Below are 25742 nucleotides of genomic sequence, written 5' to 3' on the forward strand. Positions count from 1 at the left end.
TCAGCAAACATTGTATAATATTATTAAAGAATGTTTATCGATCATGTGTGTTTAGGGACAATGAAGCTTCACGGTGCGCGAAGTAAGAAAATAAATCGAAAAATATGGAAAATGAGTTTTGTTTACAAAAAATAGTATTAGAATCTGGCAACATTTTGGTGAAAACCCCATTGTAATACGATATTTCTATAGCACATTATAGCTAATTGAACATTATTTGTCATGACGAGCCACGTAAATATATGCGTGAACTTGAGGTGAATTTTATGATTTTTCTTGTGTTTTTTTTTTCTAATACACTAAATTTACCACTGAACATCATTACAGTGTGGGAGGAGCTAAAGCATAGTAGGAGTCAAGAGGATTACCTGATCCTTGACTGTTGTCTTCCTCCTGATGAGCTATACAACAGCTTCGGGTCAGACTTTACTTTCGGATGTTATTTAGTTTTCGTACTGTCGCTGGGTCCTTTGTCTTCTATACTTTTTCCATTCTCTAACACACTTAGTTTTTACCTCCCTACACCTTTAGGTAAACCAAGAGCTCGTTCTGGTCTTCCCATTATTTCTGCTGCCCTTGGGAACAAACTTTTCCTCTGCCTCTTTGCATTTTGTTGTCAAGTAGTCCATCATTTCGTTTACTGATTTTCCTATCAATTCTCTTTCCTACTGAACGTTCTGCAAGAAGTTCCCCATGCCTGTGTAGTCCCCTGTTTTGAAGTAGGGTTTTTCCCATCCTACTTCTGTTACCCTTTCCACTTGTAACTCTAAGTATTCAAAGCTCAAAACCACATGATCACTAGCTCCGAGGGTCCTTTCATATGTGATGTCCTCGATGTCCAAGCAACTCAGGGTGAACACAAGGTCAAGTCTTGCTGGTTCATCCTCAACACACTCTCTGGTAGTGTTCCTAACATGGTGATACATGAAGGTTTCCAGTACCACATCCATCATCTTGGCTCTCCATGTTTTGGGACCCCCACATGGCTCCAGGTTTTCTCAGTCAATCTCCTTGTGATTGAAATCACCCATAGCTAGTAACTATGTTCTATGCGTGTGAGCTCTTCTGGCCACCTCAGCTAGTGTATCCACCATTTCTCTGTTACTCTCTTCATATCCTTCTCTTGGTTTCCTGCAGTTCTGTGGCAGGTTTTACATCACTGCAATGACTGCCTTATGTCCCCCAGACTGAATTGTACCTACTATGTAGTCCCTTTCCCCCATTTCGTCCATTCCTTCCATTTTCTCAAATCCTCATTGGTTTTTAAGGAGCAGTGCAACTCCTCCTCCCCCTCTGTTCCCTCTATCCTTCCTTAAGATCTGATATCCAGGTGGGAAGATTGCATCTGTTATCATCCTATCGAGTTTCGTTTCTTTGAGTGCTGTGATGTCTCAGAGCATCTCCTTGATTCTTTCATGCAGCTCACATTTATTTGTTATTCCATCTGCATTTGCATACCAAACCTTCAACTTCTTTTCTAAAACTGTGGTCTGGGGAGAACGTTGGGGTTGGGGGAGCAGGAGACCTGCTGATGAGGGGGTGGGGGCAGTGGGTATGGTGTGTGGGTTTTGGTTTAGATTGTTTGGTCGCATTGGGGTTGTCATGGTTAAGGTCATTCTGTAGGTGGTTCTGAGGGAGGCTGTATTTGCTCTTCCTCCTGAGTTTGGGTTCTCCTGCTTATTTCCCTCTCTTTCCTCCTTGCATCTGTGCACCCTCTTTTTAAGTTTCTGCCTTTCTTCTTGTGTTCTGTCATGGTCGAGGTACACCCTCTGGTATGTTAGTATGTCCTTTAGTCGTGCTTTCTCCTGTAGGATCCTGTTTTGAGCCGATTCAACCTTGAATATCACTGTGGCTGGCTGTTTTTTTTACTTTTGTAAACTACCCCATTCTCAGAAAATTTGTCAGATGGTTCATGTCACCCTCTTCTATGGCTTTCATGATACCTTCAATCACTTTTTTCTCATCCTTTCTTCTTCCTTCATAAGTTTCCCCTTCAACTTCCAGGAGCCCATAAATAAAAACTGACCTCTCCCTTTCATCCTTCCATTGCATTTCCCTTTGCTTCCCCTGAATTGATTTAGCTGCCTCCATTGCAGTGTTCTTTCCTCCAATCTCCTCTTTGTTTGATGTCCCTGTGCTCAGTGGTCTCATTTTTCCTTCTCAGTTTTTCCTGGGCACTGCTGTGATCTGTTAGGGCCTCTGCATATAGCTTAACTCCTTCATTTTCTTCAGTCCCCTCATTTGATCCTGGTGTGCTCCTTGTCTTTTCCCATGTTCCATGGTGGTCTGATAGAGCCTCCACATGCAGTATAACCCCTTTCGTCCCCACAGTCCCCTCGTTTGTGATTGTTGCAGCAGTTCCCAATGTCATGCCTGTATTGTTCCCTGGTTCATCAGACTGTTTCAGTTTTTTTAGTTCCTCGTCTAAGCTCTACATCTTAGCTTCTGCTGCTATGTCTTGTAGCTCCCATTTCCTGCTTTCTACAGCTAGCCTCTCCTCCATTTTCTTGCTAAGCTCATCTAGCTTCCTTCCCCACTCTTCTTCCCTTATCATGAGCTATGCTACCCAATCTTCCCTCCCAAGCTCATCCACCAGTCCCCTGGTTCTCCGTTCTGTTCTTCGGCAACCCATTTTTTTTTTGTCACCACAGAAAGAAAAACTTATGTGATTTCGTGTGATCGTTTGTGATGTGTGTTCATGAATGTGTGTGTGTGTATGTGTGTGTGTATATATAGGTGTGTGGAGGTGTTTTTTGGAGGGAGGGAGAGGGGGAGAGAGATAGGGATAGGTGAAGAGGGGTATAGAATGGGAGGGGGAGACAGTGGCAGAGGGGTATAGAGATGGAGGGAAGGATAGGGGAGTAAGGGGCTCTCCCCTTACTCCCAAAAAGGAGGGAGAGGAGGAGGAGGAGGAGGAGGAGGAGGAGGAGGAGTGAGAAAGAGAGAGAGTGAAAGAGTATGGGTGTGTGTTTGGTGTGGGTGTGTGTTTGAATGTGGCTGGGTATGGGTGTGGTTGGGTGAGGGTGTTGGTGTGAGGGAGGGTGTTGGGTGAGGTGTGGGGTGTGGATGTGTGCTTGTGTGTGGGTGTATTTTTGGGTGTGTTTACGTGTTTGGGTGTGGTTGTTTTGGGTACGTGTGTGTGTGTGTGTGTGTGTCACATGTATACACAACTATGATGTGTGTGTACCTCTTTTCCCGCCCATTAACTCTGGTAGTTGCCATCTAATTTAGTATTTCTTAATAATAATAAAAAAATACTCTTTATTTCTACAAACACCTGATGCACTTATACAGACCTAGCTGATAACAGTTACTTTCTCTATAAAATCTGTGTATACATGGACGAGATCAGTTTGTCTTCAGCGGATGCACACTGGCATTACACCTGACCCCTATTAATTTGTCTTCTAGAGTGAATACTAATAACTTTGTTTCTGATGCTCAGGCTCTCTAAGATTGAGTGGACTCTTAACTTTCTGTGTGTGTGTGTGTGTGTGTGTGTGTGTGTGTGTGTGAGTACTTGTATGTGTGTGTGTGTGTGTGTGCTGAGTGTATGATTAACCCACACAATCGTGAGATTGAGTGTTAATTTCTGCATTTTTAATCACACATGTAATATCAAAAGTGTCGGCTGGTATCGGCCGTTTTTTCATCAATATTAATACCTGGACGATTTAGAGGTTAAACAAAATGCAGATGTAGTATACACAGACTATTACACTATGGCCGCTCTTGCGAAAGCCTTCGCAAGAGCGACCATGGTGTAATAGCGCGCAAAATGCGTGACAAAAGAATAACAGTGAAAGTTGGTAGATGGATCTGTAACTCCCTAACTAATAAAGCAAAACAAGTAATAGTAAACAAAGCCTGAGGCGTCTACGGTAAAAGCTTTGTTCCACAAGGCACACTACTCTCTCCCATCCTGTTCCTTATCCTCATATCTGACATAGACAGAAATGTAAGCCATAGCTCCGTGTCTTCCTTTGGGGATGACACCCAAATTACCATGACAGTGTCCCATCGAAGGCACTGCAAGACTCCAAGCGAACATCAACCAAATCTTTAAATGGGGCGCAGACAACAATATGAAACTTAATGAAGAGAAATTTTAACTACTCAGATATGGAAAACTTGAGAAAATTAAAACCTTATCTAATGTGAAGGACCTTGGAGTGATAATGCCAGATGATCTCTCCTTCAAAGATCACAACATTGTATCTACCTCATCTGCTAGAAAAATGATAGGGTGGATAATGAGAATCTTCAAAACTAGGGATGCCAAGCCCCTGATGATTCTCTTCAAATCGCTTGTTCTCTCTAGGCTGGAATACTGCTGTGCACTAACTGCCCCCTTCAAGGCATGCGAAACTGATGACCTGGAGAGTGTATAGAGAACTTTTACAGCACACATAAGTACGATAAAACACCTAAATCACTGGAAACGATTGAAAATTCTTGATTTGTATTCCCTCAACGCTGGCGAGAAAGATGCATGATAATATACACTTGGGAAATCCTAGAAGGATTAGTACTAAACTTGCACATGAAAATCACTCCCATCGAGAACAAAAGACTCGGCAGGAGACGCAACATTCCGCCACAAGTACAATAAGACACAATACAATAAGTGTCAGGAGTCCAAGACTGTTCAACTGCATCCCAGCATACACAAGGGGGATTATAGACCCTAGGCTGTCTTTAAGAAGGCGCTGTGGTTCGTACATCGGTTTATGTGCGGCGAGCAGTAAGAGCCTGGTTGATCAGACCCTGATCCACCACGAGAACTGGTCTCAGAAGGGGCCCCAGGGGCGTTGACCCCAGAAATCCTCTCCAGGTAAACTGCAGGTAAAAATGACTGAGACCTTCCTATACTAGTAATTTGGCTCATCCCTTAATAGTAGTGTTTCCTGATCACTTATTTATCCCTTGTTATCTACTCTTAATCACATAATATTCAACCATTTATTAGTATACTTGACATTCTATACTTAACATTCTATACTTAACATTCTATACTTAACATTCTACATTAAACATTCTACACTTAACATTCTATACTTAACATTCTATACTTAATATTCAAGATATCAGAATATAAGTAGTTCCTCCTGTGATTGAGATTCGTAAATTGAAGGAACAACTGTTCATTTGGTCGTAGATATTTTTCTCGAAGAAATTCCCTATGGCTCTTTAATCGATTGATATCAGCAGTTGCTGTATTTGTGGTAGTGAGGAGAATTTTGTTTTAATGTACATATTACGCATAAACAATGAGAAAAATATTGACACTACTCTTATTAAGATGATAATGAACAATCTTTAAAAGACTGGATGGGGCACTTTCAGTTCAAATGATATTCAGGAATTCCTAAGCATCCATAGATGGAAGACTTACTTTGCCAGAGTAACTGACGGAGGGATGCTTAGGTGGTTTGTTAAGAAGCGTTCCCCAGCTGTACAAGAAGGCAGTGCTGAGCCTCACAACATGTGTTCTTGTAATCCACTTCCACGTCCTCAGTAGCAGCCACAGGATCACGCACACCGTTACTTCACTCGCCATCAACACCAACCACAGACTTGCTGAGTGCAGTGATGGATGATTATGTGTTAAAGGCTTAAATTATATTATGTGTTAAAGGCTTAAATTAAACAAATCAATCATAATGTATGTTTTTGTAAATATATAAAACTTTCCTAGTGATGAGTTTAAAATTCTGGCTTTTATCAACTGCAATGAAAACATTTATGACTTAGGTTTCAGACACTCCCTAAAGAGGGAGCCAAGGCCGGGCCACCACTTGGAAAAGGCCCGGGCCGGGAGAATACCGGCTAATCTTTAACTAATTAACTATGAAACGTGAAATCGACACCATGCCTAACCCTTCTAGGGCAGGGTAGGTGCCTGAGCCCGAGCCTTTAGCTCATAAGACTGTCATTCCCATTTGCCCCCTTGGGGCGGGGATGGCAGACCAGAGAGGCCTAGCTTGTGGCTAGGCCTGGGGACAGTTGGTCCCAAAGATGAGGAGGTACTTGTGCCTCCTCCCATGGGAGACTTAGGTCTCAGACACTCCCTAAAGAGGGAGCCAAGGCCGGGCCACCACTTGGAAAAGGCCCGGGCCGGGAGAATACGGCTAATCTTTAATAATAATAAATTATGAAACGTGAGAAATTTAAGAGAGGTGTGACGGTCTTAAAGGTAAGATAAAACATTCGTAGACGTATAAAAGTAAACGTTTAAAACAATGGTCCCTAAACTTCTTAAGAACGAGGACCCAATGCTAACTTCAAAATATTTATCGGATTCTGATATGAAAACGTTTTTATTGGGACTTCAGTACATGAAGAAATAAAGAGGTGATTGTAGGGTAATGCAGCAAAGCTGAATGGTCTCCATAGAACACTGGACTGTATAAAATAGGTTCGTACTGCTGCTGAGTGAACACTGGACTGTATAAAATAGGTTCGTACTGCTGCTGAGTGAACACTGGACTGTATAAAATAGGTTCGTACTGCTGCTGAGTGAACACTGGACTGTATAAAATAGGTTCGTACTGCTGCTGAGATTAATATAGGTGTTCCTAGCAATATGTGCATGCTGATTCCAGATTTAAAGTCAACATTTAGCTAACACATCACGATTTTTAGTTATTGGAAAAATTATATTTTCAAGAATTGATTATTCATGATCAATTCCCTATGATGAAGTAACTACTGAACAATGCTTCAAAGTTATTAAGCAACATATTTTCACTAGAAGTAGAAAATATGTTTAAGTTTACGCTAATGACTAACAGAGATGTGTCTCTGAAGACACCAAGCGAAATCTCTCGTCATGCTGAGATTGTAACGCTCCTGACAATGTATTAATTATCCAGATGAAATCTTTTTCCCAGGCTCATCACTAATATCATCAGGATTGGATAGAAAGAAATCCAGATGTGAATGAAGAAAGTGAATTTTCAGGGACTTATTGCAACCTAGTTCTCCATAGGTTCCTGTCATGTGGCCCGGTGGCCTGGTGGCTAAAGCTCCCGCTTCACACACGGAGGGCCCGGGTTCGATTCCCGGCGGGTGGAAACATTTCGACACGTTTCCTTACACCTGTTGTCCTGTTCACCTAGCAGCAAATAGGTACCTGGGTGTTAGTCGACTGGTGTGGGTCGCATCCTGGGGGACAAGATTAAGGACCCCAATGGAAATAAGTTAGACAGTCCTCGATGACGCACTGACTTTCTTGGGTTATCTTGGGTGGCTAACCCTCCGGGGTTAAAAATCCGAACGAAATCTTATCTTATCTCTTGCTCTAACTCTGTACAACTGTCTTCTCTTTAACTTCCAATGAAGTTATGGACAGTTTTTTTTTCTAAGCTCCAAAAGCAGCCAGCGCTGATGGGGTCACTTTTGAAGGAAAAATTCGGTCAGAAAAGTGTTCACGCATCTGTGGCTCAACAAATACTCTGGAGCAAATAAATCCCACACCTTCACCATCCATAGCCCCGTGTTCCGGCTGGCAAAGCTCTCGTTTCAGAAGCTGAGAGTGGTCCGGGTTCGATTCCCGGATGGGGTAAGAGCATTTGACACTTTTCTTTACACCTGTTGTCCTGTTTACCTAGCAAGTAGGTACCTGGGTGTTAGTCGACTGGTGTGGGTCGCATCCTGGGGAGACAAGATTGAGGACACCAATGGAAATAAGACAGACAGTCCTCAATGACGCACTGTCTTTCTTGGGTTATCTAGGGTGGCTAACCCTCAGGGGTTAAAAATCCTGAACAAAATCTTATCTTACAATGATTAAAGAAATATCTTTTGAGGCATATGTTATAGGAATTTTCTTGGAATAAAATCTTTTCCTGCCATCCAGTCGTTAATCTTGTGATCAGGTTTTCCACAAACACAAAATCAGCACATGTGCTTTATATTAACAAGCTGGAGACCCAGTATTAACCTATCACTTCTAGGTTCCCACATATATTCCACTTGTGCTAGTTGGATTTTTTTTTGTTCTGAATAGTATTTCCAAGGACTCATATGTTTCCTTGAATTCCACATCATAAGCCACTGGCACTGATGGATTTTATTGCATTCAAACTGGATTAGTTGGAATCAATGAACAGTCTCCACTTATCAGTGCATTGTTCATAACATGCACGAAAAATGGAATATTTTTGCTTCTTATACTAAAAGATTTCATTCTTGAAAGCGTAGTCCAAGCAGCTGTGATTTCTGCTTTGATAAATCGACGTCACTAACAAGGTCATTTAACTCCTGAAGAGAGAATAAGTGAGGTTGTTTCAAAGTCTCAGAATGTGATCAGTTTTATCAGTTTCTTCTCTACTATCACATTAACTGTCAAAAGCAACAAGTGGAACAAATATTGCAATGTCCGTACTATGTAGTACAAATTTTGTTGCTCGCAGTCTAGATAGCTTATTTTGTTCTTGTTTTTCTTCGAGAAACCAACACACATCAACAACTACAGTGTCAGTCGAAAGGTACAAGCAGTACAACTTGTGTGTAGTCCATTTGTTATCTTGATCACCTACCTTGCAACCAAAGTAGTATTTTTATGCAACCTTGGCACGATTTGTTAAATTTTCGCTGATCGCTTGATGTATACTTGCCACATAATTAGCAAAGCCTGTATTAATGTCAGTAGAATTACCGACAATATGTTTGGTAAAAGGACACAAGTGCAACTAATGTGACATTTCATTGTGGCAACGTTTCGCTCTGCAGGAGCTTCGTCAAACCGACTTGACAAAGCACCTGGAGAGCGAAACGTATCCACAATAAAATGTCACAGTAATTGCACTTGTGTCCTTTTATTTGACCGAGCAAAAGCTGATTGCGCTTTACGGATTTCTTCATTTGTTAATGTTAATCTGAAATAGATACATTATATAACTGAGGAAAATAAATGGAATAGAGAAGTGCATGTGGAAAAGAAATGCAATTTAAGAACAGGTGATGCTTTCTGACTACCTGACAACCAGACATTATGCGGAGGAAACAGACATCTACGAGACTTTCCTCAGATATATACATGTGTTACAAAAATCTTACGAGATGGGTTAATTCTGACTTCAGAGTCAGTTTCAGCATGCTAACATACCTAAAAAAAGTCTTTGTATATAAAATTAGCAAATTTATTGTTGTCTAGTGATATCTGAGCGGCCTTCCAGGAGCCACTCAGATATTCCATGGAGGAGGGAACCACTATTTTAGAATAAAATAAAACAGAGTTTGAACTTATCTCAGAAACTTCATTTTTACGTGTTTTCTTTGTAATATTCTTCCGTACATTGAAAATAATATTGTCACCAATAATGAATAAACATTAAAGTAAAATAAATATTTATAACGCACCAGTAAAGGGCCTGATTATTGAGAGGTGCTGTGGCAGTGGTGAGGGACTGAGAGACACTAAGCACACCAATTCTACTTCGTATGCACTAGCTCCTATCATTACTTTCATTCGATCTACGGCTGATCCAATTGGCCCAACAAAATCGGCCTCTTCTCTCTGGAGCAGTCCCAACATTCCATTAAATTTACCATCCACTTCTGAACCCCAGGATCTTTCCGGGGCCTCACGAGTCTCCATGCTGCTGATTTATAGAGAATGAATTATGTAAAGTGTTCTAGTGTCAGGAACAAAGTGTAAAAAACAGAAGTGTGATTTGTGATGATCCTTCTTCAGCCCAACTGGAAAAATGAGGAATTTTATAGTTGTGATTTTCTGAACTATATCGTTGTGTTTATCATGTGGTCAACATGCAGGCCAGAGAAGCATAATGTCCCGAGCTCGAATTATATTAATACTTTAAAAATATATAAATATCTTATTACAGTTACACAGAAAAATAATTAAAACACACACCATTTATTTGTCTCATAACTCAACCTCATAGAGACTGCATAAATTTGAGAAACTGATGAACTTACGTCACTACAAGTGGATGGAGGTACAGTAATGTGCAGCCTGGTTGCCAAATCTTGACCATTAATGAGATTTTGAGAAAGCTATGCTAATTTTTATTAAACTGCAATTTTTTAATAAATTAAAAAACAAATAGTCGAGAAGGATATATATCTATTGTTATCCGACCTCCTTTGTGAACGACCGGGTGGGTTTACTGCTTCTGCAAGATTCTTTAAGTTTCAAATTAAATTTATTATTTAAATAATGTTCTCGGATCGCACAGCGACTGCAATACATCTAGTTTAGGGACTTGTTAAATGTTGATGATAAAAAGGAGGCAGTGATTTTCATGGATTGGACAAGGAGGTATAACTTCATATATAAGTGTGAAAACGCCAGATGGGAGGTTGGGGAATATGCGTGAGGAAGATGGCGGAATAAACATGGCTAAAACACCTGGGGTAGAATGATCAAGACAGAAATGTTGAAGGCAGTTGGAAATGTTATTTCAGGGTGATTGGTGTTGTGGAAAATTGCATTTACTTGGATGTATAATTATATACATAACAGTAAATGAACATAGATAATTATTATTTATCAGTTAGACAAGTAGGAATTTGGGACACCTAGGTCGTAAAAAATGTCCCCCTTCGATACCTACCACTGTCATATCCACAAGTTGCTCTGGACCTATTAATTAAATGAAATATACCTTACCAGGAATGCTGGTAAATATATAAATCTGTGGAGTGCATATTAAATTAAAAAATGATTATATATAAACACATTTATACAACAGAAGAAGAATATATCTTAATCATAACACTCACCAATTTGACTGGAGATTAATGTGTATCATACTCAGAAATCCTCACTGTCTATCTATGAAAATAACACTGGCCAGGTTACTACATAAGACTTATCTGAGGTTCCTGGAACTGTCTTGTCCAGTCGCCTGATATCTCAAGTTATGCAGGAATGCACATCCAAAAATTTCGTCTCCTATTTGAGAGGTGTCAGCCCAATTTTAACCTCTAGAGCATGAAAAATTCTTCCCATTACACCAACGTTTCTAATCCAAATTCAAACAAAATGGCGATTACTCTCTTTTTGCACAGGCGCAGGTCGTTTCCCATTTTCCATAATATAATTCTTTTAAATACAGTATGGCCATCTATTTACATATAACTACTGTATTTCTGGAAAATATATACAGTATTTTCCACAGGTGTATGTGTTCAATATATCCATGAAAAAGGGAGTACCAATGGATTGACAGAGAGAATCCCTAGTTCCATCGTACAAAGAAAAACAAGGCAAAAACAAGAATGTGTAAAAATTAAAGGGGAATACAGTAAGCCTGTTGATTATTCCTAGTAAAGTGTATGGTAAATTTGTTTGAAAGAATTGTGGGTAAGATACAGAGCAGGACTGCAAAGGAACATGGAGGATTTAGGAAAGGTAAGAGTGTTACTGACCATAAATTTCATTTTAAAGCAAGGAAATGAACATTTCCAATAATTAGAATGCGGTAAAAAAAATTTTTGCTCCTTTTATGAATATAGAAAAGTAAACATATAATAGGGTGGATAGAGGGGCAAAGTAGCTGATGTTGAAATACATGGTGTCTTTGATAACACACAAGAAGAGTTGCTTATAATGTTACGACTTTGATGTCGTAACTTAAATAAAATATTCCTGGCTCCTAAAGGCTGGCTCCACACTGCTGTCTAGGGGTTATAAAATTACTCTGAAAACAGTAAATCTTGAGCCAGCATGTACTTATATATTAAACAATATTATTATTAGGAAGGAAGGACAATATAAAATATTGTTAGTAACTTATGGACAACTTATAACTACTCCAAAAACCACCACACTACAGTTCACATTAGCTCACTGCTACTAGTGAGTTAAACAAAATAAATCCTCAGGGAGGCACTATGACATACACACCCCCGTCTTCACTTCTGTCTGGTAGACTAAATACCAGCAGGCTAAACACCATACAGTAGTCTCGCATAAACAAGATTCTGCATACTAGGGCCTTACAAATAAACATGAGAGTACTTAAACACAAACACCTATAGTACACACTAAAAAAATTACCTATTCAAACTACCGCCCAAACATGATGACTTTATCCCCTTCACCACCCGTCTGGTACTGAACTAAACACACCTCTCATCTGCTCCTGTCCTAGCTACTGCCTGACTGACAGGAATAAAACGCGTTCGCTTCCAGTTCAATCCCGGAACTATGTTACACGGAAAATGACATTGAATATGGAGCGTTATATATATATATATATATATATATATATATATATATATATATATATATATATATATATATATATATATATATATATATATATATATATATATATATATATATATGTTTTTACAGTACACCGTAACATATAATGATAGTAAGACTCAGGTTAGGTTAATTATGGAGGAGGGGGATTATTATACAATGAAAGTAGACTTCAACAGAGCTGTGTGTTGTCACCCTCGTTGTTTAACATACAGATGGATTGAGGTGTAAAAGGAGTTAGTGGTTACTAAGGTGTTGGGGAGAGAAGTGGAATTAGAAGGTAACGATTTTGATACGAAGTGGAAGTTTTTTTTCTGATGACACTGGTGGTGGAGGAATTAGAATTAAAATTTGTTTCTAAAGGATTCAAATTAAAACTGTACAGTGGGAACAGAAAGGTGAGGAGTGTAACAAACAACCTAAGGAATGAGAAACTGAATATCAAATTGAAGAAAATATAGAGGAAGTAAATGTTTTTACACATTTATAAGTAACCTTGTCAGTGGATGGGACTATGAAAGATGAGATGAGCCATAGAATTTACGAAGGGGGAAAAAAAGGTGGATGGTCTCCACTTCTGTGAAGACCACGAATTCATAAAAAAAAATGTACCAGAGTACAGTGGTACCAGACATGGGTTAAAACATCCAAGTAAGGAGGAGGTCGGAGGCAGTAGAGTAGTAGTATATTGTCTGAAGATTATACAGAGAATTCAGAGATTAGAGATTAGAAGGAGAGGGAAGAGAAGGGTTACAAAAATACCATCCAGAGAAGAGGTTATTGATGAAGTTCGGAAGAGGATTCAACAAAACAGATTGACTTGGAAGATGTACGAAACAGGGTTGGAGGAATGAAAGGGTCATCTCTGGAAAGATTGGAAAAGGGTTAGAAGAGACTTTGAGTACTAGGTCACTTAACAGAATTTTGTGAGAGACGTTCTCTAGGAGTGTGATCACGGAAACATCTATGAAGAGATTCAGAAAAAACTTGTTAGTCTAACAGGAGTCCTAGAATTAAAAGTTACACAGTCTTCACTCTGATGACAGGGAGGGATGATTCAGTTCAGAGTTCACCTAAGCGGTATTGTCAGCACGCATAAGACATGAAAGCAAACCACGGTTCGGGTGGGGTTAGAACCCATGGCAAATGAGTCATAAAGCTCCAGGCCAGCTGGCCACTGTAGCCAGCTGGCCACTGGGCCAGCTGGCTACAAAAAGATTCATCTGACTAGATATATTTATACACCACAGGGAGGTTAGCACAAACCCCACTGTGACTACAACTGCAAGTTTTTACATATGAATCTACTAACCTCCCTATGGTGCATAAATATAGCTAGTTGGGTGAATCCTATTGTAGCCAGCCGGCCCAGTGGCTTACTGAGGACGGCAGGCGCTGCCTGCGAAAAAAAACTTCGTAGCATGTTTCTATAACGAATTATAGTCATTTTGCAAAAAATATTGTGATGATTCAGCCCATAATATATGTGTAAACATGTAGTAAACTTTCAGATTTTTTTCCGAATATTTTGTTTATAATTTTTCGGTCTAATACATAAAATTTACCATCTAACATCGCAACGAAGTGGGAGGAGCTATAAGAGATAGAGAGAGAGAGAGAGAGAGAGAGAGAGAGAGAGAGAGAGAGAGAGAGAGAGAGAGAGAGAGAGAGAGAGAGAGAGAGAGAGAGAGAGAGAGAGAGGGAGGGAGCGAGGGAGGGAGGGAGAGAGAGAGAGAGAGAGAGAGAGAGAGAGAGAGAGAGAGAGAGAGAGAGAGAGAGAGAGAGAGAGAGAGAGAGAGAGAGAGAGAGAGAGAGAGAGAGAAAGAGAGAGAGAGAGAGAGAGAGAGAGAGAGATCCCAACAGAACGAGGTGAGGAGTCCACACGCACAACCTGGCTATGGGAAAGAGGTAATTGGCCAGCCCTTTGCTCTGAGCACGCCACCACCGACTGGAATGCTCTTCTCCAGGGGGATGTTGACAACCAAGTGAAAGCCTTCTCTGGACACATCCTTAATCTGCAACAAGAACACATTCCTCACCGGCAATATGTGACAAAGCCTACAGATCAGCCTTGGTTTGGCTTTCGTTGTAGAGAGGCTGCTACTGCTAAGTACAAAGCATGGCGAAGGTATAAGAGACATCCTACCACCTATAACAGGAACTTGCACATGCAAGCCTGTAGGCATATGGGTGATGTTCAAAAGTGGGCCATTGCTAAATGGGAGGTGGACACTAAAAGAAAGTTAGCATCAGGTAGGGTAGGCTCCAAAACCTGGTGGTCCCTGGTCAAGGACAGACAAGGTTATCTGCCTGATGAACTTATTCCACCTCTAAATCGACAGGATGGGACCACCTCTACTAGTAGTCAAGAGAAGGCGGACCTCTTTGCTGAACACTTTGCTACCAAAATGCAAGTTCCTGATCCAGCAAGGGACCCTCCTTGGCTAGCTGCAAGAACTGTGTCAAAACTGTCAGTGGTGACAATAAGGCAGGAGGAGGTGCATTTCCTTCTTAAATCACTTGACCAAGAAAAGGCTGTGGGCCCAGACAAGTTGAGCCCAAGATTGTTGAGAAGATGTGCAGACCAGCTGGCAGCACCTCTAACTCGCATCTTTCAGCACTGCCTAGTACAGTGTAAATGGCCCTCTCCATGGAAAGAGGCAAATGTAGTCCCTGTTCACAAAAAGAAGAGCAGAGCAGAAATCAGCAACTACAGACCAGTGTCACTCCTGTCAATCACTGGTAAGATCCTTGAGACAATAATCTCAAGACAAATGACAGATTTTTTTGACTACCACTCACTACTTTGTGATCGTCAATATGGCTTCAGGAAAGGTTACTCTGCAGCTGATCTGTTGTTAAACCTCTCCACTAAGTGGCACCAGTCACTGGATGAATCCAAAGTCAGCTGTGTGGTAGCACTGGACATTGCTGGCGCTTTCGACCGGGTGTGGCACCAGGGCCTCTTAGCAAAACTTCAAGCACTGAGAATTGCAGGCTCTACGCTATGTCTCCTCAGTGATTACCTTCATGGTAGATCTCTAAGTGTAGTCCTCAATGGAACGGAATCAGCAAGGCATCCTATTGGGGCAAGCGTTCCACAAGGAAGCGTGCTGGGTCCACTGTTATGGAATGTCTACTTCAACGACCTTCTTCATCTCATCCCAGAATCACATGCATATGCAGACGACTGTACACTGACATTCACTTATCCAAGAGAAGAAATGCCAGCTGCTCTAAGCTACATCAATCACCAGCTGAGAGCTATATCAGCTTGGGGAAATAGATGGCAAGTAACATTTGCACCTGAGAAAACGCAAATGATGATCGTCTCTAGGCACAATGATGGTAATGCTGGTGCAGTAGTAAGGATGAATGGGACGATGTTGGCACCTGGAGAAGAAGTTGATATCCTTGGGGTGAAATTTGACTCCAAACTAACCATGAAGAACCATGTTGTAAATCTTGCAAACAAGGCAGCCAGGAAGCTTACAGCACTTCGCCGTATCTCGCATCTGCTTGACAGTAGGGGTTGCAAGATCCTGTACGAGGCACAAGTACGCTCACACCTTGAGTATGCTCCACTTTCTTGGTTTGCCTGCCCCCCCTCTCATCTGCAACTGCTTGACAGAGTAGAGAACAGAGCAAGACGTCTCATCTCTCGCCTGGACCCATCCTGGATAGATCTGTCATTTCAGCAGAGCCTTCAACATAGGAGGGATGTGGGTGGCCTTACTGTTATGTACAAGGCCAATATTGTCAAAATACCACACTTGGATCCACTTCGAGGACAGCGTGAAACAAGCTTTTATGCCACAAGACGGGCAGAAAGCAGCAACTTCACTCTGGCTGTACCCTTCTCCAGAACATCACTCCATCTGAGATCATACATACCCAGGATGACTCGAGTATGGAACACATTCGCACAGCATAATGATGTCAACGAGATAAAGTCAGTTGATCAAATGAAAATGCTGGCCCACAGATGGCTCCAACTTCATCCTGTTCCGTACTTGTATGTCTCATAACAATAAAAATGCTTTCAAATGAGCTGATGTAGGTAACAGCTCTTAGCTTGCCAATAAAGTTAGGAATCCTTAACCTGTAATATAGCTGTCAATAAAGCTAGGGATCCTTAACCTTGTCAAACCCTGTGTAAAAAAAAAAAAAAAAAAAAAAAAAAAAAAAAAAAAAAAAAAAAAAAAAAAAATAAAAAAAAAAAAAAAATAAAAAAATAAAAAAGAGAGAGAGAGAGAGAGGGAGAGAGGCGCTGGCAGTCACCTGAATAAAATGTTATGTAATTATGCTATTATTAGTAATAATCGTTATCTATCACATTTATTCCAAATTAATATCAGAAACATGACAATTAACCTACATAATAAAGACACCAAAATTGATAATACATATCAGATTATGTGAGAAAGGCAGGCGAGCGGGCAGCTCCTATGGGATATAATCGTAGGATAGATTACGTTCTCTCTCTGGTCTATAACTAGAAAATAACGGTGTTCAGATCAGGGTAAACACTTGTAGAACACACTTATAATAAGAAAAAAAATGAAAAAATAGCGCGACTTCTTCACGATTTTTTCCCCGAGTCATATGCTATGCACGCATTTTCCTCGATTGTCTTGAAAGTAAGTTATTGACCTATTTCGTATAGATGCGCCAGTAATAACAGTCTGATTGAAACGATATTGACAACGAACTTAATGCTCGAATTCTTGGTCGAACAATTTTCGTAATATCACAAACATTTTCTAATTTGTGCGGTGGTAAAAGGCAAATATTTTACTACGTGTCAAAAACTTAACCATTTTACTTTTTACTTGGGGGGGGGGTGAAGAAAAATACATTAAGAGTATTTCATGTCATCAAAAAATAGGAGTGTCCGAAACACTTTTTGCAGTGCCAATCAGTGCAAGTTTTTTGCTTAAACTCATTTTAAGATTTTTTTCTCATTTTTGTTTTTGGGCGATCTTGTTGAAACTTGGTTAAATTACATTATATAAATATTTCTTAAAGTGCTCCAAATATGAACGAAGTCGGATGATAAAGAAACAGGTCGATGGAGGTGCCTGCTTCCTCACGCAGTGGACTGGAGTTTAACGACTCACTTACCATGGGTTCTAACCCCACCTGTACCGTGGTTTGTTTGCAATCTTTTTATTACGATTTCGTGACTCAAGACACGAGAGTGACTGAATAAACGATGGTTAAAGCGATTCCTCTTTCTCGGGGAATCCTAAGTGAGAGACTGCCACTGTGTTGAAGAAATTGTTCCTACCTGAAGTTATATGCTGAGGAGAAAACAGAGAGCAGTCTGCTATCTATACAATCTCTGAGAGTGATGAGGGAAGCCTGTTCACCAGTTTGAGACGTGTAGTCAGAGTACGGGAAGAATCTGCTTGATGAAACTCTCACCATGTGCCCATTAAAATTGTGAAACTGGTCTGGAGAAATATAAAATTGTGAAAAATTGTTAAAATTGTGAAACTGGTCTGGAGAAATATAAAATTGTGAAAAATTGTTAAAATTGTGAAACTGGTCTGGAGAAATATAAAATTTTAAACAAAATGTGAAAAATTGTTAAAATTGTGAAACTGGTCTGGAGAAATATAAAATTGTGAAAAATTGTTGAAACTTGTATAAAATTTTAAACAACTGAAAAATTTTATAAAACTGTGAAACTGGTTTGGAGAAATATAAAATTGTGAAAAATTGTTAAAATTGTGAAACTGGTTTGGAGAAATATAAAATTGTGAAAAATTGTTAAAATTGTGAAACTGGTCTGGAGAAATATAAAATTGTGAAAAATTTTTAAAATTGTGAAACTGGTCTGGAGAAATATAAAATTGTGAAAAATTGTTAAAATTGTGAAACTGGTCTGGAGAAATATAAAATTGTGAAAAATTGTTAAAATTGTGAAACTGGTCTGGAGAAATATAAAATTTTAAACAACTGTTAAAATTGTGAAACTGGTCTGGAGAAATATAAAATTGTGAAAAATTGTTGAAATTGTGAAAAATTTTTAAAACTGTGAAACTGGTTTGGAGAAATATAAAATTGTGAAAAATTGTTAAAATTGTGAAACTGGTTTGGAGAAATATAAAATTGTGAAAAATTGTTAAAATTGTGAAACTGGTCTGGAGAAATATAAAATTGTGAAAAATTTTTAAAATTGTGAAACTGGTCTGGAGAAATATAAAATTGTGAAAAATTGTTAAAATTGTGAAACTGGTCTGGAGAAATATAAAATTGTGAAAAATTGTTAAAATTGTGAAACTGGTCTGGAGAAATATAAAATTGTGAAAAATTGTTAAAATTGTGAAACTGGTTTGGAGAAATATAAAATTGTGAAAAATTTTTAAAATTATGTAATGGATCTGGAGAAACAAAAATAGTGAAAAATTTTTAAAATTGTGAAACTGGTCTGGAGAAATATAAAAATTAAGAAATTTTAATTTTGATCACTTTAAGAAGCATGAATTAATTTAAAGATCTCTGTTTAAATACACGTAAATGAATTTATTTAAATAATACAGTTTACATATATTTGTACATCGTGTCATATAAGCTATACATGTGAACATGGCATATATGCCAATGTCATTTTCTGTCAAATTGACAGAATGATTTTACATACATATATATATATATATATATATATATATATATATATATATATATATATATATATATATATATATATATATATATATATATATATATATATATATATATATATATAACTGCTAAATTCAATCTGAGTATAGAGAAAATATATATATTATAGATTTTATGTAATATTAAATAAATGTAATTTGATCCACCTATCTTCCATGATGATAATTAAGGGAATCAATCATAACCTTACACTATATAAGGGTGAAAGACAGATAAGCAGAGAAAGAGGGAGAGAGATCACAGTCGGCAGTACGTGAACCATCCTGTGGAAAGTGTCATAGCTCCCCAAGTGATGCCTTAGATCACTAACCTACAGATGTCTCAAAAAGCTAGGCAGCTTGTTTAAAGCCTCGGGCACACCATTTCTTTTATGCTCCTGTATGTTCTGATCACACAAGTGATTTTATATCAGTGCAACGTGCAGAAACATACGAAATATGGTCAGCAGTATTCGATCCCACGTGTGTAGAATTTTTTCAACTCATCCTCCCGCATACATTGGCCGCCAAGTAATATTTTAGAATGCTTCAAAATGTACTAAACGATAAACAATATTTACAAAATATTATCTTAGAATCAGAGCCAAAAATTACATTGATTGTATTTGTCATTAATAAAGACGATAATAACTCACCAGGAAATAGGTTGTCAGTTATTAGATCAAATGAGTGGAGGTTCCCCAAGTGTATAAGCTGGACGTCAGCTTCACCGTTGTTGCAGAACAAACACCGTCTGTATACCATCACTCCTCTTCTCTTTACTCCTGCAAAATAAAGTCTGTGGTTCTTAATCTAAACCAACACACACGCTTATGCTCACACACACACACACAAACACACACACCCACACTCAAACACACACACAAACACACACACCCACACTCAAACACACACACACACACATTCAAACATTCCATACCACGGGCGGGGACTGAACTTGTGGCGAGTAAGTCGTAAAACTCCAGGCCACTAGTTGAATCCCAGCCGTGGTATGGTTTGTTGGGAATCGTGTCATTGCATATTCGTGACACACTCAAATATGCACAAAAACTTTGGTATATTCCACACACTGAATGGTCTCCATTCAGATATAGCTGACCAACAGGAGGCCGAGAGTTTGCATTAATGGGGTCAAGTCTGATTGGGGACCAGTAACTAATGTTCCTGTCAGGAACCCAAAGATTACAGACGGCGATGTCGCTTATGAAACGCACCAGATGCACTGTCCAGAACAGTGCTTGAGCAGCACGTGCTGCAACATTGCAGAATCCATTCTCCTTCAGGAGCCAGAGACGGGTCATCGCAAGATTAAAACCCGTGCCAGGACCCAAGTCTTGGCGAACATTATACATACACACCCAGGTAGGTCAAGCTCTGTGCTCGCTCATTTACTATGGTATACCGGCGTTGGTTCAACTCTTTCCGCAAAGCAGGCAACAAGTGGAGGTCGTACAAAATTATACGATAATAACTGTTTGGGGCCTCCATCTGGACCATCAGTGTGTCTCAGATTTGAGGCCCTGCTTCCTTCCCTGGCTGACAGTCAGATACATAAACGCCTGAAAAGTAACCACGATTCTTTATTGGTGACGCGGTACCCCACTGAGAACACGGATATTGGCAACCATGGCACAAGACACAAATGTCTTCACTGACTATCGGATTCGCTAGTTTTCTACTGCTGGGCGGAAGCTGCTGCCTACACAACTGCTCCTTGAAAAGAGTTGTGGCCTTCCAATTGCTGGGTATCACCCACCACCTCCCTGGCGCCCAGATCCGGCCGACGTTTGTGTCATGCAACTACGTACCTGCCTCTAAGAGTCTCTGCAGTCAAGACACCCTCAGCAATCAAACCGAAACAAACACGGCATTGGCAGAGTCACACATATGCAGTACATTTCACAGATAGTTGTTCGACCTCGACAGGAAGAGGGCAGCAGCTGGAATGTACCACAATGGTAACACACATGGGCGGCGACTCCCTGACCACTCCACGATCCTTCAAGATGAGTTGGTAGCGATTTAGCAGGCACTGTCACATGCTTTACGACATCAGCCACCTCTGCAATCAATGCTCTCTCCCATCCCCAACCACAGGACAATGTTCACCTCATTATATCAGCCCTGAGCATAATGACAGCCTTGGAAGCTCAAGGTAACAGAGCGACACTGAACTGGATTCCTAGCCACGTTGGCATCTTGGGAAACGAGGTGGCAGATGATGCAGCCAAGGCAGCCACAGAGAATCCACATGTGGCGATTACCGTGCTCGTCAGCCTACGCCAGACCATACCAAATCTCAACAGTGGTACTGAGCAGCGACTCAGGGAGAACCCCCCACCCCCCACCCGCTATACAACAGAAGCTGGTGCAGAGCGCACTGTACTTCCATCCATCGGCTTCAGAATAGATAATAATTAATTGAAAAACATGTAGAGAATGCCAGAATTCATCCATTGTATAAGGTATCTCCCATGTGAAGATAAACAGAGACCCTTCAACTCTTTTGAGAGACGTAGAATGAGAGGAGATATCAATGAAGTTAGAGTGGATGATGGACATAAACAAAGGCGATATAAATAAAGTAATGAGGTCGTCGAATCAAGTAAGAACCAGAAATACGGTTTTGAATTAGATAAATTTAGATTTAGAAATTACATAGGTAAACACTGGTTTTCAAACAGAACTGTTGATGCGTGGAACAATCTGCCTAGTTGGGTAATTTAGGCTAAGACCTAGAGTAGCATTAAAAAGAGACCGGACAAATAAATGAACGAAAAGTGCTGCGTTTGGTTATTTACCTTAAGTACTGAAGCAAATTCTTGGGTAGCTTTCGGAAAAGGCTGGACAAATTCATGGGTGGAAATGGGTGGTTTGATATGACATGCGTTGTGTGGGTCAGTAGGTCTGCTGCAGTGTTATGTTCTTATTAAATACAAACTTCAGCTACACATCTACCTCAATATTTGTCTACAAATTTAATGTTTTACCTGGAAATATTCCTTCCTTGAACGTTAAAAAGTGAGATATGAACGTCTACTTACTTTCTTGAGTGAGAACTTTCATAAGCCGTTTGTATTGGTAGAGAGGTGGTAGGTGAAGGTAGACGTCATCGAGGGCGAGGTAGAGAGCATTGACAGTGTTGCGGAGACTGTGGTGTAGGAGCACCTCCTTCACTGTCGACATCCCGCCCACCATAACAACCACAGTTTCTGGTAGCATCCATAAACCTGACTCTTCGAGCAATCTGATGACGAATTAAAATGTCTCTGAAACTTTTAACTCTCTTAATGTTACTTGTAATAGAATATATTTCTTAGTGTAGTGACATAAGGATTGAAGCAATTTGACATTAGATTTTTATGCGTCTTATTGTTGTAAATATGTCTCGTTTTCAAGAATGTTTATATTGAGAACTGTAATATGTAATAATTATTGTATATATATTTCTACTTTCATCTAACATGGTATTGCTAAGGTTATTATCATTAATAGCTAAAGCAAAAGTATCACGTTTTATATAATTATTTGTCTCATATTTTTAGCTTACGTATAAAGGCAGGATGCAATAATTACATTACTCTGTGCTCGCTGAGATATAAAATTCACTAGAGAACATATAGAGAACAATGAATAAAATGATAATCTTCCCTATGAAGATAGACTTAGATCCTTGAATCTTCACTCTCTTGAGAGACGTAGAATGAGGGGAGGTATCATTGAAGTGTATAAGTGGATAATGGGCATAAACTAAGGCTATATATACTTAGGATATCGAATCATGCGAGAACCACAAATAACGGATTTAAGTTAGAAAAAATTAGATTTAGAAAGAACATAAGTAAGTACTGTTTATCAGACAGAGTTGTCGATGCGTCGAATAGTCTTCCGGGTAGGGTAATCGACGCTAGTATCATACGTAGCTTTAAAAAAAAATTCTTGCATCAAGATCCCATGATGTTGCTGTGTCTGACACATGTGATAAATTGTTTAGAGACACAGACATGTTGAAAAATGAGACACTTTTACAACACATTTGAATCTTTATTGAGGAAACGTTTCGCTACACTGTCAGATACTGCAACATCATGGGATCGTGATAGAAGGAATTCTTCAACACTTTTCCATTTTTTGGACGAAGACTTACATTAGTGGATGGTTCCACCGTGACTCCATCTCCTCCTGCTGCGACTCACCTGACTACAGTATATAAGCCACTTCGACCATATGCTGTACTTTTTCAACATTGATAGACTGAACACATTGACTCCAGGCTGAGGGACTGATTACATGTTCCTCATCTCCTTTCACCGTTCTTTTGTGTATTGGACTTATGAAGCCACTGTGTGGCCAAACATTTCCTCAGTAAAGATTGCAATATGTTGATAAAGTGTCTCAGTCATTAACTAGTCGGATTTCTAAACCGTTTATCACTTCTGCAATGTTCCTCCATTCTTATGTTCTCATGGAAAGGAAAGTTATGACTGTCTACCGTTGCTGCAACTGTCAAAGTTGAAGCGTCAAGGTTATCTGCGCCTCACCTTTGTCAGTATATTAGTCTCCATTTTATTACTTCAGATTTTCATTGTTCTAGACTTTGGAGAGGACTGATGAAACCATTGTGTAGTGAAACGTTTCCTCAGTAAAGATAACAAAGTGTTGTATATGTGTCTAATTTATCTACGTCTTCGAGGTTGATGGACTGATTATATCGTCTTTACATCTCTGCTGCTTCTGTTTCCTCCCCAGTATTCGACTGAAGAAGCCTACTGACCATTGCATGTGTGTCCTTTCTAGTATAATGATATGCATGGAATAGTAAGCAACTGTATAATGATATGCATGGAATAGTAAGCAACTACTTAACGTTGTGATCAAAGTCATAGTTTCTTGTAATCAATGTAACTTAAGGTTAAACCCACTATGATAAGAAATTCTGTATATCTAACATTCTTTTTAAATATATTTATATTATTTTTATTTCTGCGTCAACTCTTTACTTTACTGACATATTATCAGTGAAGTAATTTATATAAGTTACCCGAGAACGAGACTGGTGCTGTTGGTGTCAGTAAGATCGATGATGAGTCCTCGACAAATAGTTCTGACGTCGTGCCACAGACCCTTAAAGAGCAGTACCTGTTCCAACTGATACTTGGAGGACACTGATCCAGCTTCCACCACCATGCCAGCCTCCACACTCTCAGCCAAGTTTCTGAGGGATACAAATTCACATTATTTTACCAATGAAATTGTCCAGTAAATTCACTTTTTTCCCCCTTTCTATGCACAAGGTTTGACATACCTGCTTTAAACTCACTCTCACTTTCCGTGAACACTCTCAGTCGATTTCTCATCCCTTGGCGGTGTATACCAATGACCGTAAATCCTCAGATGGCGCAGGGTGTGGATAGAGAAATTCTATGACATTTAATAAAATCAGTCATAATTTTCACTAGTTGTCCACGTTTTCACGATATTTAATGGCTTATGCATTTGAAAGCCAGTACAAAATTGTTACTGTAATGGAATAGCTGATGATAAGGGGAATATGCCTCTTCTGATCGGCTTCAGACTTTTACCACTGGTGTGTCTTGCTGAACACTTCGTTCACTTTATTACTTGGGTCCATTGGTCTCAATCTGCAAATTTTATTGGATAAATTGTGAAATTACTATCTGTTAATTAGCTAACCAATAACTTTTATGATCGGTTTGAACAATTTAACGATGATGTATCCAGTAAGAAGGATAATCGTCCGTAACATCAACACTCATACATCCAGTAAGATGGTTTAGAAAGACACGTAAGCAAACACTATAACATATTTATTAGAAAACGTTTCGGTCCTGGGACCTTGATCACTTAGAAGTGATCAAGGTCCCAGGACCGAAACGTTTTCTAATAAATATGTTATAGTGTTTGCTTACGTGTCTTTCTAAACCAACTTGTCGGTATTTATTACCAAGGTTTATACCATCCAGTAAGATACCTGGAATCCCCTTTGACCGAAGCATGTCAGAAAAATTGATATGGAACTGTGTAGTAAAGAAAGCGAATGCCAGACTGAAGTTCCTCTACAGACAAACACAGTGTCTACCTACTGAGGCTGGCAAGACCCTATGTCTAGCTCTTATACAATGTTATATAGATTATTCTTGTTCTTCATGGTACTCTGCCTTGACAAAAACTGAAAGATAGACTACAAATCACCCAGAATAAATTGGTGAGATTCATCCTGGACCTGGGTCCAAGAGAGCATGTAGGCCAGGATGAATTACAATAACTGTATATGCCGAATGTTGAAGACAGAGTAAAATAACAAAAGTTAAATCACGTTTATAAAATTCCTCACAGATAGTGTCCAGAATATCTTGCTGCCAGTTTTGTCAAGGCTGGGAACTAAAGCAATCATAGTACTAAAAGAAAGGAGCAGAACTTTGTAGTACTCACAGTCAGTGGCCAGGCTTCAAGCACATTATTGTACAGCAATAAAGGAATGAAACAAACTGCCTGCACATGTCAAAGCCAGTCATAACAAGAACCAGCTCAAGAAAAGAGCCAAAAGGTGCTTAATGAACGTAGCGTCAGAAAGGGAGGAGAGTGATTTCATACATGTACCTATTACTGTGATCTATCCTCTCTTTAATGTAAATGTAAATAACTCAGTTTACCTTGTTCCTAGTATATCTCTTTTTACTGTTTAAATAATAAGGTATAACAAGGACACCACTAGAAATAAGTCACTTTGACTTTCTTGGATTATCCTTGGTAAGCTACACATATGCTGGCATTTATGATAATTTCTGTAA

The 25742-nt window shown here is 39.4% G+C and overlaps 1 protein-coding gene across 1 annotated transcript in view; it reads right to left on the reverse strand.

Annotated features, from left to right (window-relative positions):
• LOC138853094 (ionotropic receptor 21a-like) overlaps positions 1 to 25742 on the reverse strand; it is a 65860-nt gene that overhangs the window by 30488 nt on the left and 9630 nt on the right. The window contains exons 3-8 of the mRNA XM_070087709.1: positions 23972 to 24145; positions 21975 to 22177; positions 19566 to 19694; positions 17532 to 17697; positions 9363 to 9605; positions 5396 to 5576 (exon numbers count right to left, since the gene is read on the reverse strand). Coding sequence (XP_069943810.1) covers positions 5396 to 5576; positions 9363 to 9605; positions 17532 to 17697; positions 19566 to 19694; positions 21975 to 22177; positions 23972 to 24145 — 1096 coding nt within the window. The remainder of the gene's footprint in view (positions 1 to 5395; positions 5577 to 9362; positions 9606 to 17531; positions 17698 to 19565; positions 19695 to 21974; positions 22178 to 23971; positions 24146 to 25742) is intronic.

The sequence above is a fragment of the Cherax quadricarinatus genome, chromosome 22, assembly GCF_038502225.1.
Source record: "Cherax quadricarinatus isolate ZL_2023a chromosome 22, ASM3850222v1, whole genome shotgun sequence".
NCBI lineage: Eukaryota > Metazoa > Arthropoda > Malacostraca > Decapoda > Parastacidae > Cherax > Cherax quadricarinatus.